Source organism: Vulpes vulpes, chromosome X (genome assembly GCF_048418805.1).
Source record: "Vulpes vulpes isolate BD-2025 chromosome X, VulVul3, whole genome shotgun sequence".
NCBI lineage: Eukaryota > Metazoa > Chordata > Mammalia > Carnivora > Canidae > Vulpes > Vulpes vulpes.
In genome coordinates, this window is record NC_132796.1 from 103,030,305 (window position 1) to 103,042,651 (window position 12,347).

Here is a 12,347-nt window from a genome sequence, read left to right on the forward strand (position 1 = left end):
AGGAGGAAAGAACCTCCATTGCCCTCACATAGTGGTCTGCCCTAGGCCTTCCTGAGAAGTGGGGAGCCAAGGGTATGCCCTCAGCAGATGGCAGCACCTTTCTTTTCCTTGGGGGCCTGCTCTGAAGGGCACAGGACAGGGCATATTTTTGGTGTCTTACTATAACAGAATCTTAGGGAAGAGTCCGAACTTTACCCCCAGTTTTTCCTCCACTGTATCTCCTTTCTCCCTGAAGTCCTTCCCTGGCTGTGGAAGGATTGGGAAAGATGACCTATAGGTATCTTTTTTTTAATTCAAGTTTGTTTGTTTTAGAGCAAACAGATAAGTTAGAAATATCCTTAGGCAAGGATCCAAGTTGGGAAAGCAAGCCAGTAAAGGCAGCGTGTAAGAGCCAGTGGGCCCCCACCTTGCCCCCATGCTGCTTGCAGAGGGGTGGAGGCTGGCAGCAGCCACAGCTTTCGTCATCTTATACTGATCTCCCTAGCCGGTGTATGTAGTTCTTTGCGAAGAAGTGGTGACACGGTACCTCTTAATTTTTTATTACTTCTTTGAATGTCACAACTTCCTTCCCGAATCCAGGCTCCACTCTTGTTCATCCCTCCACAACCACCCTCGAACCGAAAGTAAGTTCTGTGCTAATGAGGATGGGGATTATTTCTAGGTCACAGCCCATGAGCTGGGAAAGGAGGCAGTGCTCTTGGGAGGAGCAGCAGTGGCCCCAGGCTTTAAGTGGAAGCCAGCAGAGCCCCAGCCACTGGGTGTGTTCCAGAAAGAATGTTGGAATACACTCCGGGTACCACAGGAACAGCTGGGCTGGAATACTCACAGAGAAAGCCAGCCTGTATATCAAAGAGGTGAGGAGCTTCATAATAATTCTCTTCTGGGCAGTGTGATAGTAATCGGTTCAGCTGGAATGTCATGGGAATTCTCCAGGTGCCCAGCCATGCCAGCTGTTAGAGTGTCTCTCAAGTGTGAGTACAATAGGCCAATGATGGGTAAAGGTGAGGGTCAGCTGGAGTGCAGAAATACCCAAACCAGACATTCCTCGGATTCACACCAGGGATCTTGCTTCTTAGGAATTTGAGAGAAGATGGAATAGGGACAGGTGGGGTCATCTCCCCCTTCTATGTTAGAGAGGAAACTGGGATCAGAAATGGGTTGTCATGGCAGAAGAAGGCGAGGATTGTGCACCAGGAAAAAAAATAATAAAAGACAGAAACCACCTACCCTGGAAGGACCCGAGTCTTTCATTTTCAATCACCTCTAATTCCTGCTTAGCTCAGTAAACAATTTGTTTCATGAGAAGCAAAAAAATAATTACAATAATGGATTTTCTTGTAGTAATTTCTCTCACGAAATCTGGGTAAACAGCCAACTAGGGAACCAGTTTGTTGGCGTGGTGGGTATTTGGTTCTCCTTTACAATGAGAAGGTCACTTCTGGCACCACACACACACACTTGTGGAGGTGAGCCATCTTTCCTGAAGGACTCCTGATGTCCTGTGTTTTAGAAATCAGCTCAGAATATTTGTAAACACAAAAGAGAGACATTTTCTCTGGCTCTTTTCCATCCACAGCTGTGCCTGCTCAACAGATTCTAGCCTTTTCTGAGCAGAAAAGCACCCCACACTGGAAGATGGCATCTGAGCTCATCTTGCCTGAGTACCAGGTGAGCTGTACTTTCCAGCTTTTTCAGGCAGCCTGAACGCAGCCTTGTCTGTGCTTTTGTCTGCTGCCCATGACCCACAGTGCTTGGAAGGTGCTCTGAGGCACGTTAGCCCTGGATGTTCACCTCTAGGCAACTAGGCTTGGCACAGTGGGGACCAGGCCCCTCCTGAGCTGTTTACTGATCTTTGGCTTTTTCCTTTTCTGCCATTTCACTTTTTTCCCCTGAATCTTAATACTCTTCTTTGGTGACTGGCCTGCTCTGTATTTCAGAGATGAGTGATAGGATGGCTTCATGCAGTGGCAAGTACTGAACTAAAACCCATTCTCTTCTTCAGAGCTTATTGACATTTGAAGATGTGGCTGTGTTTTTTTCTGAGGAAGAATGGAAATTACTGAACCCTACTCAGAAGATCCTTTACAGTGATGTAATGCAGGAAAACTATGAGACTGTCATCTCTCTAGGTAAAAATTCTTCCTTTCCTTTGCATAGGAGTTGCATAATTGGGCTGCAGTTTATGGAAGACTATCTCCCATGGGAGAGTCCCAGTGTCCCAGTTGCTGCTTGTGTCTCAACTTGATGGTGTGAGGGAAAGGCAAGGCAAATCTAGATCATTCAAAATAGATCCTGACTACAACCATGTCTCCCCGTCTTATGCTCTTACCATCTTACCATATTAGTCTAAGCTGCCATCATCCCTGACCATGTCTGCTTCACCAGCACTGGATTCCTATTCTCTGCTTCACGTGCCCTCCCCAGGCTTCCTTCTCCACCTTCTCCTTGTGCATCCCCCCGCAACCACAGTAGACTAGAAAGAGGATAATTGAATTTAAGAATCTACCCATTTAAACGTTTGGAATAAATGAAAGTATGAAAGAATCATTCACTCTTCCTGAAGAGAGTCTGGAAGTAAGATGTCAGCCCATGACCTCAGGTTTTATACTCAGAGCATTATTGTTACCCCCTAAACCTGAACTAATCTGTTCAGAGCAAGGGATAACCACAGATCCAAGGTCCCCAAGAGTTCAAGGAGTCTTGGAGAGTCTCCTACAGGTAAGTATATACATGGGAAGAAGAGAAATGTTCTTTGGTAAGAATCTTTATAGGGGATTAACATTCCAAGATTCCATTCCTGTGTTTTTCTAAGTGAACTTCATATTGAGTGATAATTGTAATTTTGTATGCAGATTTAAAGTGTAATACAAAGAGAACCCGTAGATGCTTTACCCAGTTTTCCTCAATGATAACTTTTGCAAAAGTATCAAATAGTGTTACAACCAGGATATTGATATCTATAGTCTTCTGACCTTCCTGTTTTCCATTTTATTTGTATGTGTGCATAATTAGTTTTGTAAAGGTATTTTTTTAAGATTTATTAATTAGGGAGAGAGAGAACGTGAGCATGCACGCTTGTATGTGTGCAGGGGGAGGGGCACAGGGAAAGAATCTCAAGCGGACTCCCTGTTGAGCAGGGAGCATGATGCAGGGCTCGATCTAATGACCCTGAGATCATGACCTGAGCGGAAATCAGGAGTTGGATGCTTAACTGACTGAGCTACACCAGGCGTCCCTAGTTCTGTAAAGTTTTATTGCAATTATAGGTTTGTATATACACCTCTGCAGTCAAGATGCTGGACAGGTACATTACTGCAAGGACCTTTTTGGTTGCTCTTTTATAATCATACATGTGTCTTCTGTACCTCATCCCATCACCAACCCATGCCAACCACCCATCTGTTCTACATTTTGCCATTTCAAAAGTATTGCATGAATAGAATCATAAACTGTAACCTTTTGGCATTAACTTTTTCATTCAGAATAATTCTCTGGAAATTGATCTGAATTGTTGCATGCATCAATAGTTGTTGGGCTTTTTGTTTTGTTTTTGTTTTTTTCTTACTACTGAGTAGCATACCATGATATTGGGAGACCACAGTGTGTGTAACCATTCACCACTGAAAAGAGATCTTTGCTATCTTCGGCTTGGAGCTAGTGTGGATAAAGCTGCCCTGACCTGAGCATTTGTGTGCAGGATTTTTTACAGAGATAAGTTTTCATTTTTCTGGAATAAATGCTTTGAGAGTGCATTCGCTGGTTCATATGGCAATTAAATGTTTAATTTCCTAAGCACTTGCCAAACTGTTTTCTACAGTGGCTGTGCCATTTCATATTCCCAGCAGTAAAGAACGAATGGTCCAGTTTCTCATGTCCTTGCCAGTGTTTAGTATTATCTCCCTTTTATGTTTGCTATTCTGAAGTATTTGGGAAAAAATAGCAGAAAATGTATAGTGCTTATCCCATTGTGGCTTGAATTTGCACTTCCCAATTGGCCAATGATGTTTTACAGCTTTTCATGCACTTATTTGCCATCTCTATATTCTCATCTGTGAAATATCTTTTACCTATAATTTAATTGGATTGTCTTTTAACTGTTGAATTTTGAGAGTTTTTTCTAGATTATAGATTCTAGCACTTTGTCAAATATTTGGATTGCAAATAGTTTCTCCAAGTCTGTATATTGTCTTTTTAATTCTTTTTCCATGGACTTCCACAGAAGAAAAGGTTTTCATTTCATGAAAAGGTTTCATGAGGAACAATTTTTCATTTTTTGCCTTTATACATTGTATATTTGATGTCAAAGCTAGAACTCTAACCCTAGATCCCTAAAATTTTCTGCTACTTTTTTCCCAAAAGTTTTATAATCTTATATTTAAGTCCATGATCCATTTAGGGTTGATTATTTTATAAGGTGTGAAGTTTAGGATGAGCTTCATTTTTTGGCCTATGGAGAGCCAGTTGCTTCAGCCCCATTTCTTGGAAAGGTTATCCTTCATTTCAGTTGCTTTTGCACTTTTGTCAAAGATCAGTTGGGTATATTTGTGTGCATCTATTCTGTTCCATTGAGCTCTGTGTCTGTCCCTCTGCTGATATTGCATTGTCTTGATTACTGTAGCTATGTAATACCAAAGCCACAATATCTGTCAAATAGGCTGATTTTTCCACTTTATTCTTTTTTTGTAAAATAAAATTTTATTTTAGCCCTTCTAGGGCCTGTGTCTTTCCATGTAAATTTTAGAGTAAGCTTAACTATGTACACAAAAAACTTTGTTGGGATTTTGCTAGATACTATAATAAACCTAAGTATTAGTTTGAGGAAAATTGATATCTTTACTATGTGGATTTTTTTGATCAGTGAACACAGTGTGTGTCTATTTAAGTCTTTGATTTCTTTTGTCAACTTTTTATAATTTTCAGTGTACAGATCCTCTGTGTGGTTTGTTAAATATATACATTTCATTTTCACTGGAACATTTATAGGTGGTATTATTTTTAATTTTGGTTTCTGCATGTTCATTATTATATAGTAATGCCACTGATTTTGTATTTTGATTTTGTATTCTGTGACCCTACTAACTCACTTATTATTTCTAAAGAGTTTTTTGTAGCTTCCTTGAGATTTTTACACCTAGATAATCACATTATCTGCAACGCCTTTTAATATGTTCTTTTTCATGCTGTAACTGCAGTAGCTCCAACTTCCTGCTATGTTGAATAAAAGTGGAAAGAGCAGACATCCTTGCCTTGTCCCAGTTTTATCATGAAAACATTGTTTTTCACCTTTACCTATTTATATTAATATGTTTTTTTGTTGTTGGTACTATTTTATCAAGTCAATTTAATTCTTAACTTAAGTGTTTTTATCATGAATGGATATAGAGTTTGTGAAACACTTTCCTATGTCTGTTGGTAGGAATATGATCCTTAAAAGCTAGTTGATATGGTATGTTATGTTGATTGATTTCAAATGTTGAACCAACTTTGCATACTTGCAGTAAATCCTTCTTGATCCTGGTATATAATCCTTACATACTGTTACATTCAGTTTGCTAGTATTTTGTTGAGTATTTATACATTTAAGTTCATGGGAGATGTTAGTCTGTAGTTTCCTTTTATTTTTAAAGATTTATTTATTTATTTTAGAGAGTGCATGCACATGCTTGAGCAGAAGGAAGAGGGACAGAAGGAGAGGGAGAGAGAATCCTCAAAGAGACTCCTCGCTGAGTGGGGAGGCTAATGTTGGGCTCAATCCCTGGACTCTGGGACCTGAGCCAAATCCTTGGACTCTGGGACCTGAGCCAAAATCCAGAGTTGGCCTATTAACGACCTGAGCCACTCAGGCACCCCGATAGTTTTCTCTTTTAGTACTGTCTTTATATGATTTTGCTATCAAGGTGATATTGGCCTTATAAAATGAGTTGGGTAATATTTAATCCTCTTTTCAGGAAGAGACTGTATAAAATTAGTGTTAATTCTTTAAATATTTTATAGAATCCTCCAGTCACACCGTATGGACTTGGATTTTGGAAGGAAGCTTTTAAACTATGAATTCAACTTGTTTAATGGTGATGGTGCTATTCAGATATCTATTTCATGTTGTTTGAATTCTGTTAGTTTGTGGTTTTGAGAAATTGGTCCATTTTTTCCTAACTTTTATTTTTTTTCCTAACTTTTAAAAGTTATGAACATAAGGTTGTTGGTAGCATTCTCTTACCATCCTTTTATTTATTATTTTTAAAAAGATTTATTTATTTATTTTTTAGAGAGCGTGTGAGCCAGGGGAGGGGCAGAGAGAGAAGGAGAGGGAGAGAAGCAGACTCCCTGTTGAGTGTGGAGTCTGAAGCGAGGCTTGATCTCAAGATCCTGAGATCATGACCTGAGCCAAAATCAAGAGTCAGATGCCCAAAAACCTGAGCCACCCAGGTGCCCCTCTTACTATCCTTTTAGTTGCCGCAGAATGTGTAGTGATATATCCAATTTACTTCCTCCTATTGGTGATTTGGATTTTCTATCCTTTTATTTGTCAATTGTGATAGAAGTTTATCAATTTTTTAAATTTTTTTGCAGAACAGGCTTTTTGTTTGGTTGTGACTTTTGCTATGATTTTTATTATTTCCTTTCTTTAACTTGCTTGCTTTGGGTTTATTTTGGTTTTTTCTCTAATTTATAGAGGGAGAAACTAGATTATTGATTTGAGACCTTTCCCCTGTTCTATTATAAGCATTCGGGGCTGTACCTTTTCCTCTGAGCACTTTGGCTGCATTCCACATATTTTGATATATTTTAATTTCACTTTCTTTTTTTTCTTATTTACTTATTTATTTATTAAAGGTTTTATTATTAAGTATCTCTACACCCATCATGGAGCTTGAACTCATGACCCTAAGATCAGGAGTCTCCCATTCCACTGACTTAGCCAGCCAGGAGCCCCTAGAGTTCGATTTTCATTCAACTGTGTATTTTAAAATTTTTTTGAGACTTTCTCTTTGAATCATGGAAATTTTAGAAGTGTATTTTTCTCTTTCCACATATTTTTAGATTTTCCTGTTGTCTTTCTGTTTTTTTATTAAGATTTTATCCATTGATACATGAGAGACACAGAAGGAGAGAGAGAGAGAGAGAGAGAGAGAGATAGAGACACAGAGGAAAAGCAGGCTCCATGCAGGAAGCCCGATGCGCAACTTGATCCCAGGACCCCAGGATCATGCCCTGGGCTGAAGGCAGGCACCAAACCACTGAGTCAGATGGGTGATTTTTTATTGTATCCTGAACATTTTGTCTATTATGTTAGGAGATTCTGGGTCCTATTTAAATATTTTAATGTAATAGTCCCCCTGTTTTAGTTTAGCACATAGGTTTTTTCCTGCTTTTGTGGGTTATGCTTCCAGCGATAGTTTAATTTTCAGAGCCTTCATGGTGTTATCATGATTTCCTTGGTTCATATGGTACTGCTAGGGCTTCTTTTTTTAAAAAATATTTTACTTATTCATGAGACTCACACACACACACACAGAGGCAGAGACACAAGCAGAGGGAGAAGCAGGCTCCATGCAGGGAGTCCGATGTGGGATTTGATCCCTGGACTCCAGGATCACGCCCTGGGCTGAAGGCAGGCTCTAAACCACTGAGCCACCCAGGGATCCCTGTTAGGGCTTCTATATGTCCCTGCTGGTGTTGCTTGAGGGTGAGGAAGGTACTTACCCATGCCAGAGTACCTCTCAGTGGGAAAAAGGAATCTCAGACCCTAATGGATGAAGAGGCTTCCTGGGCTAGGCCACTGTGGCTACTTACTACTGTGCCTTACACTGTGTCTCTTACCACTTCTGCCCCTCCACTTTGGTGTCTCCAAACTGGGGTTCTGCTGTGGGCAGGCTTCCCATTCAGACTGGTGAAGAGATAAGCCTATCCAGGCAGCTTTCTGTTGCTAAGTTGAGTATTGGAAAAATGCTAGCTTGGGGCTACATTCCTCTGGTGGGTGTGGGTATGTAAGACCATCTGCTGTGTTATTCTGCTAGTTCTGGAATCCAATACCATTTTGCTTTCATTTTGCCATGTTTTAGAATTCTTTGCTGGTTGTGCCTTGCATTCTTTCATCAGTTGTTGTCCCTAGTGGAGAGGATCAGGAGGAAATGTGCCTGTGCCATTTTGTCCATATTGGACCAGAAATCATTTGTTCTGTGTTTTTTAAAAGCAATCATCATTGATTTTTCTCTCCATTCCTATAGTTTTCTTGTTCTGGGACACAGACGGCTGACTCTTCTGTTTATTCCAACAGGGTTAAAGCTCAAAAATGACACTGGAAATGACCAACCTATATCTCTTTCTACATTAGAATTACAAGCATCAGGATGCAAAGTATTAAGAAAGGCCAAAGTGAAAGTTGCCCAGAAAACAACAGGCAAAGAAAATCATGATGGTACACGCAGGGTCCAGAAACGGCACCAAGCTTTTCTAGGGAGGAAAAGAAAGAAATTTTCAACCTGTACACAAGCGCTTCCAAAACATATGGATCTTCATGGGAAAGGCCATGCAGGAGAGAAACCTTTTAAGTGTCAGGAATGTGAGAAAAGCTTCAGAGTTAGCTCTGATCTTATTAAGCACCAGAGAATTCACACTGAAGAGAAGCCCTATAAATGTCAACAGTGCGATAAGAGGTTTAGATGGAGTTCAGATCTTAATAAGCACTTAATGGCACACCAAGGAATAAAACCATACAGATGCTCATGGTGTGGGAAAAGCTTCAGTCACAATACAAATCTACACACACACCTAAGAATTCATACAGGCGAGAAGCCCTTTAAATGTTATGAATGTGGGAAAAGATTTATTCAGAACTCCCACCTTATTAAGCACCAGAGAACCCACACAGGTGAGCAGCCATATACTTGTAGCATATGCAGGAGAAATTTTAGCAGGCGGTCAAGCCTTCTTAGACACCAGAAACTCCACAGAAGAAGGGAATCCTGTTCAGTACCTCCAGTCTGAAGAAAGTCACCATATGGATCTTGATCTTAGAGGTGATGAAAGAGTATAAAACTGTGATACATCGATGATAGGAACTTGTCACCCACAGGAAATTTGGGAGGGGTACATGTCCTGCTTTACAGAAAGGAATCTAAGCTCTCTTGCTCAGTATTGTATTTTCCGTGCCTAGCACAAGACTGATACACAATGAGTACTTGATAAATAAAAGAGTGTAAATATAGCTATTATATATCTATAGTTATCTATTCATCTATCTATCTATATATCTGTCTGGTTATTCAGCTTCCCCATACCCTCTGCGATCTAAGTTCTGCAAGTGTCAGGTGCTCAGCAAATACATGGTGGCCATGAGTCTTACTCTCATTCTTTCTGAAGAGAGATGGAATAGAAAAGTATTCAGGTCCTCTGAGGGGAGCTTAGAATTTCTAAGCTGGACAGAGTTTCTCTGGCCATTATTCTGCCGACACGAACAACCAAGCTCAGGGCCGAGGGAACTTTATTCTGTACCAGGAAGAGAGCATTCAGTGTTTGCCCTGGGAGAAGTGCCCCCATTACAGTGGCCGTTCCCTGGAGTGCCCACTACCACAGTGTTTTCTCTCAAGAAGTTCCAAGAAGCAAGCGAAGGCCTGAATACCACCACAGACCTAGGGACCTTGCAAGCACTTGATATCTCTCCTGCTAATCCTCTCAACACTGAGGTATATGCAATGAAATGATGAAGGAAGCAGTCTGGGCCCTCATCCACACATTTGTCTTTTTGTAGAAAGCCCAGGGCCATGTTAAATGGCCTTTTTTTTTTTTTTTTTTTTTTTTTTTTTTTTACTTTTCACAATTTGGGCTATAGGCTTTCACATTGAGGCCACACTGCTCCAGGGCCTAAAGGGAAGCCTGTTTTTATGGGTTGCTCAGCCACAACCCCATATACTTTGGATGATCTGCAGGAAAGTCTGGAAGTTTTGTACACTGATTTGCTGAGAATGGCAAGGTGAGACCTGTGGACTTGTAGCCTCAGTACACAGTGGATAGCAGGAGGGAGCCTCTGAAGTATTGGAGCAAAGTAAGGCCCGTGGGCTAAAGGGATGTCCCCCACCCAATGAGAAGTAAGTCAGATGGAAACTGTTTTGTGATGTTGATGGTTTCTCTTCCTTCCCTTGGCCTCGGATTATCTCCTGAGAACGTAATGTGATGTCAAGGGAAGGGTGATGAAGTTGAAGGATATGGATTTATAGCTATGTCAGATCCTAGTTTAGGATGTTGGCTGAGAAAACAAAAATGAAAAAAAAAGATGTTGGCTGAGGCTTCTCTATATTTATTATTTCATAAAAATTTCCCCCTTTTTCTGAAGATTTTATCTTCATGAGAGACACAGAGAGAGAGGCAGAGACATAGGCAGAGGGAGAAGCAGGCTCCCTGTGGGGAGCCTGATGTGGGACTTGATCCCAGAACTCTGGGATCGTGACCTGAGGTGAAGGTGGATGCTCAAACACTGAGCCACCAAGGTGCCCCCAAATTTTCCTTTTTTAATGAAATGGAATGTTGTTTCATACTAAACATTAAACAAAACTCCATGGTTACCAAATAACCCAGATATGGCAGTCACTTTTTTGGCATAGATACTTTGAGATATTTTTTCTATCAAGAGCCCCCTCTATGCCTGTTTTCAGATTTGTAAAACAGAGATGATAATTCCATCCTCTTAGGGCTGCTGTGAGGATCAAATGAGATGTGAACATGCCTCACACTGATGGGCCACAGTGGGTGTTCCATAAACATTTGGATCAGTCTTCATCTCTCATTCAGTTATTTTAAAAAGAAAATAAGAAAAAAAAAAGCATCCTCAGTTAGTGGTTGTTTCTGTCATTCCCAGCTGCTTTTTAAGCCTCCTTGTGGTCAGAAGAGTAGCCTAGTTTGACATTCCTTTCTAGAGATGCTTCTCTCTAGTCATTATGAAGCAATAAGCCAATGTCCCCATTGAGCTAGATGCACTGACAGCAAGTAACAGAACCAAAATAGACTAGAAGTCCCCAATTTGACATATGTGCAATGTCGACGGGGTGATGGCTAGGGGTGAACCTATTTGGACAGTATTTGCACTATGAGGTGTATTCATCCTCAAAATAATGGAGGAAAGGAGTGACTAAAATGGCTACTAAGAAGAATGCAAGCGCTAAGCCCAGAGGAGGAAGTGACCCAGAAGGAAAGGATTCCATTATATTCCTGAAGGCTTGGAGACTGACTGCCCCACCATTGCTTCTAGAACTGAGATTGTGCTCTTGAAATTAGCGGAAAATTTAGCTTCTTTCAGAGGGCATTCTCTTTGTGTGACACTGTTTGGTACCACCCTGGATGGCTCCTGTCATACCACCATTCAAAGGACCTTTGTTCATGTAGCATTTAGAAAGGGCAGATGGACTCGGAAGTTGAAGGAAGTACTACATCAATGGAGCGAGCAGTTACTGCCCACTTCCAAGATTCAGCAGACTTCCTGAAAATGAGTCAGTAAAAGGGCCCTCCCGTTTCCATAAAGTTGCCAACCCTTATTATTATACCTGTTGGTGTGAAAGCTCATCTTGGAGGTCCTCATCTACACTGGCATCCTCAGGAGAGGTCAGAACTAGGGAAGCTGGGTCCTGTTTTAGAGATCAGTTATTTAAGACAAGCAGCAGAAAGGCCTTTAGATGCAAATGGGCCGAAACAGAGAATTCAGGATACCCTGTTCTAAATTCAGACCACACTGCCCTTTGAATACAAGGGCTCCAGGAAGAAAGGACATTCCCTGCAGTTGTGGGACTGGATTTAGAAGTTGGGGCTCCTGGCTGACTCATCAGTACCTATTTTTCCCTTTCAGCCCTGTGATGTAGCTTCCTGGGGCCCCATTCCCAAGGCATCCTGACCACTCCTGTCAGCCCTGACTGTCAGAAAAAGGAGAGACACAGGCACTAGGGGATAAAATGGCAGAATGAAATCAAAGAGAGAGATGTCATTCTGCTTTATACTTGCCTGCCACCTCCCCAGCATATGGCTAAGAGATGGGAACTCCACTGCCTTTCTGAGGACACAGCAGGAAGCCCGGAGACTGAAGGAACAGGCTGATTAGTCATCTGAGGGACAGAGCAAAGAGGCAGAAGGCTCCATCCCACAGGCAGAGATGGGACCAATGAGACAAAGGCTGGCCTGAACCTGGTGTGAGGGCTGTGGGCTCAGATCCCAGTGTGTGTGCACCTGTCCTCAGGGAGCGAGGGGCAGGCATCATAGGGAAGACAGGCTGAGTGGAGAGGAAGAGCAAGGAGCTGGGTGAGCAGAGGCCAGCAGTCCTCTTCCACTTGGATCTGCATCTATAAGGCCTGAGGTTGGGGGTT

The 12,347-nt window shown here is 41.5% G+C and overlaps 1 protein-coding gene across 23 annotated transcripts in view; it reads left to right on the plus strand.

Moving 5' to 3' along the window:
• ZNF75D (zinc finger protein 75D) overlaps positions 1-12,347 on the plus strand; it is an 86,892-nt gene that overhangs the window by 10,050 nt on the left and 64,495 nt on the right. For 11 of the 23 annotated variants that reach the window (XR_011998204.1, XR_011998205.1, XR_011998203.1 and 8 more), the window contains exons 3-5: positions 662-854; positions 1,577-1,668; positions 2,003-2,129. Coding sequence is in view for 16 of the 23 variants with exons in the window: in XM_072743828.1 (XP_072599929.1) it covers positions 662-854; positions 1,577-1,668; positions 2,003-2,129 (412 nt within the window). In the remaining 7 variants the exon portion in view is untranslated. Of the gene's footprint in view, positions 1-661; positions 855-1,576; positions 1,669-2,002; positions 2,130-8,278; positions 9,216-12,347 lie in introns of those variants that run through there. The other 12 variants (XM_025989094.2, XM_072743818.1, XM_025989092.2 and 9 more) reach the window with 4 other exon arrangements.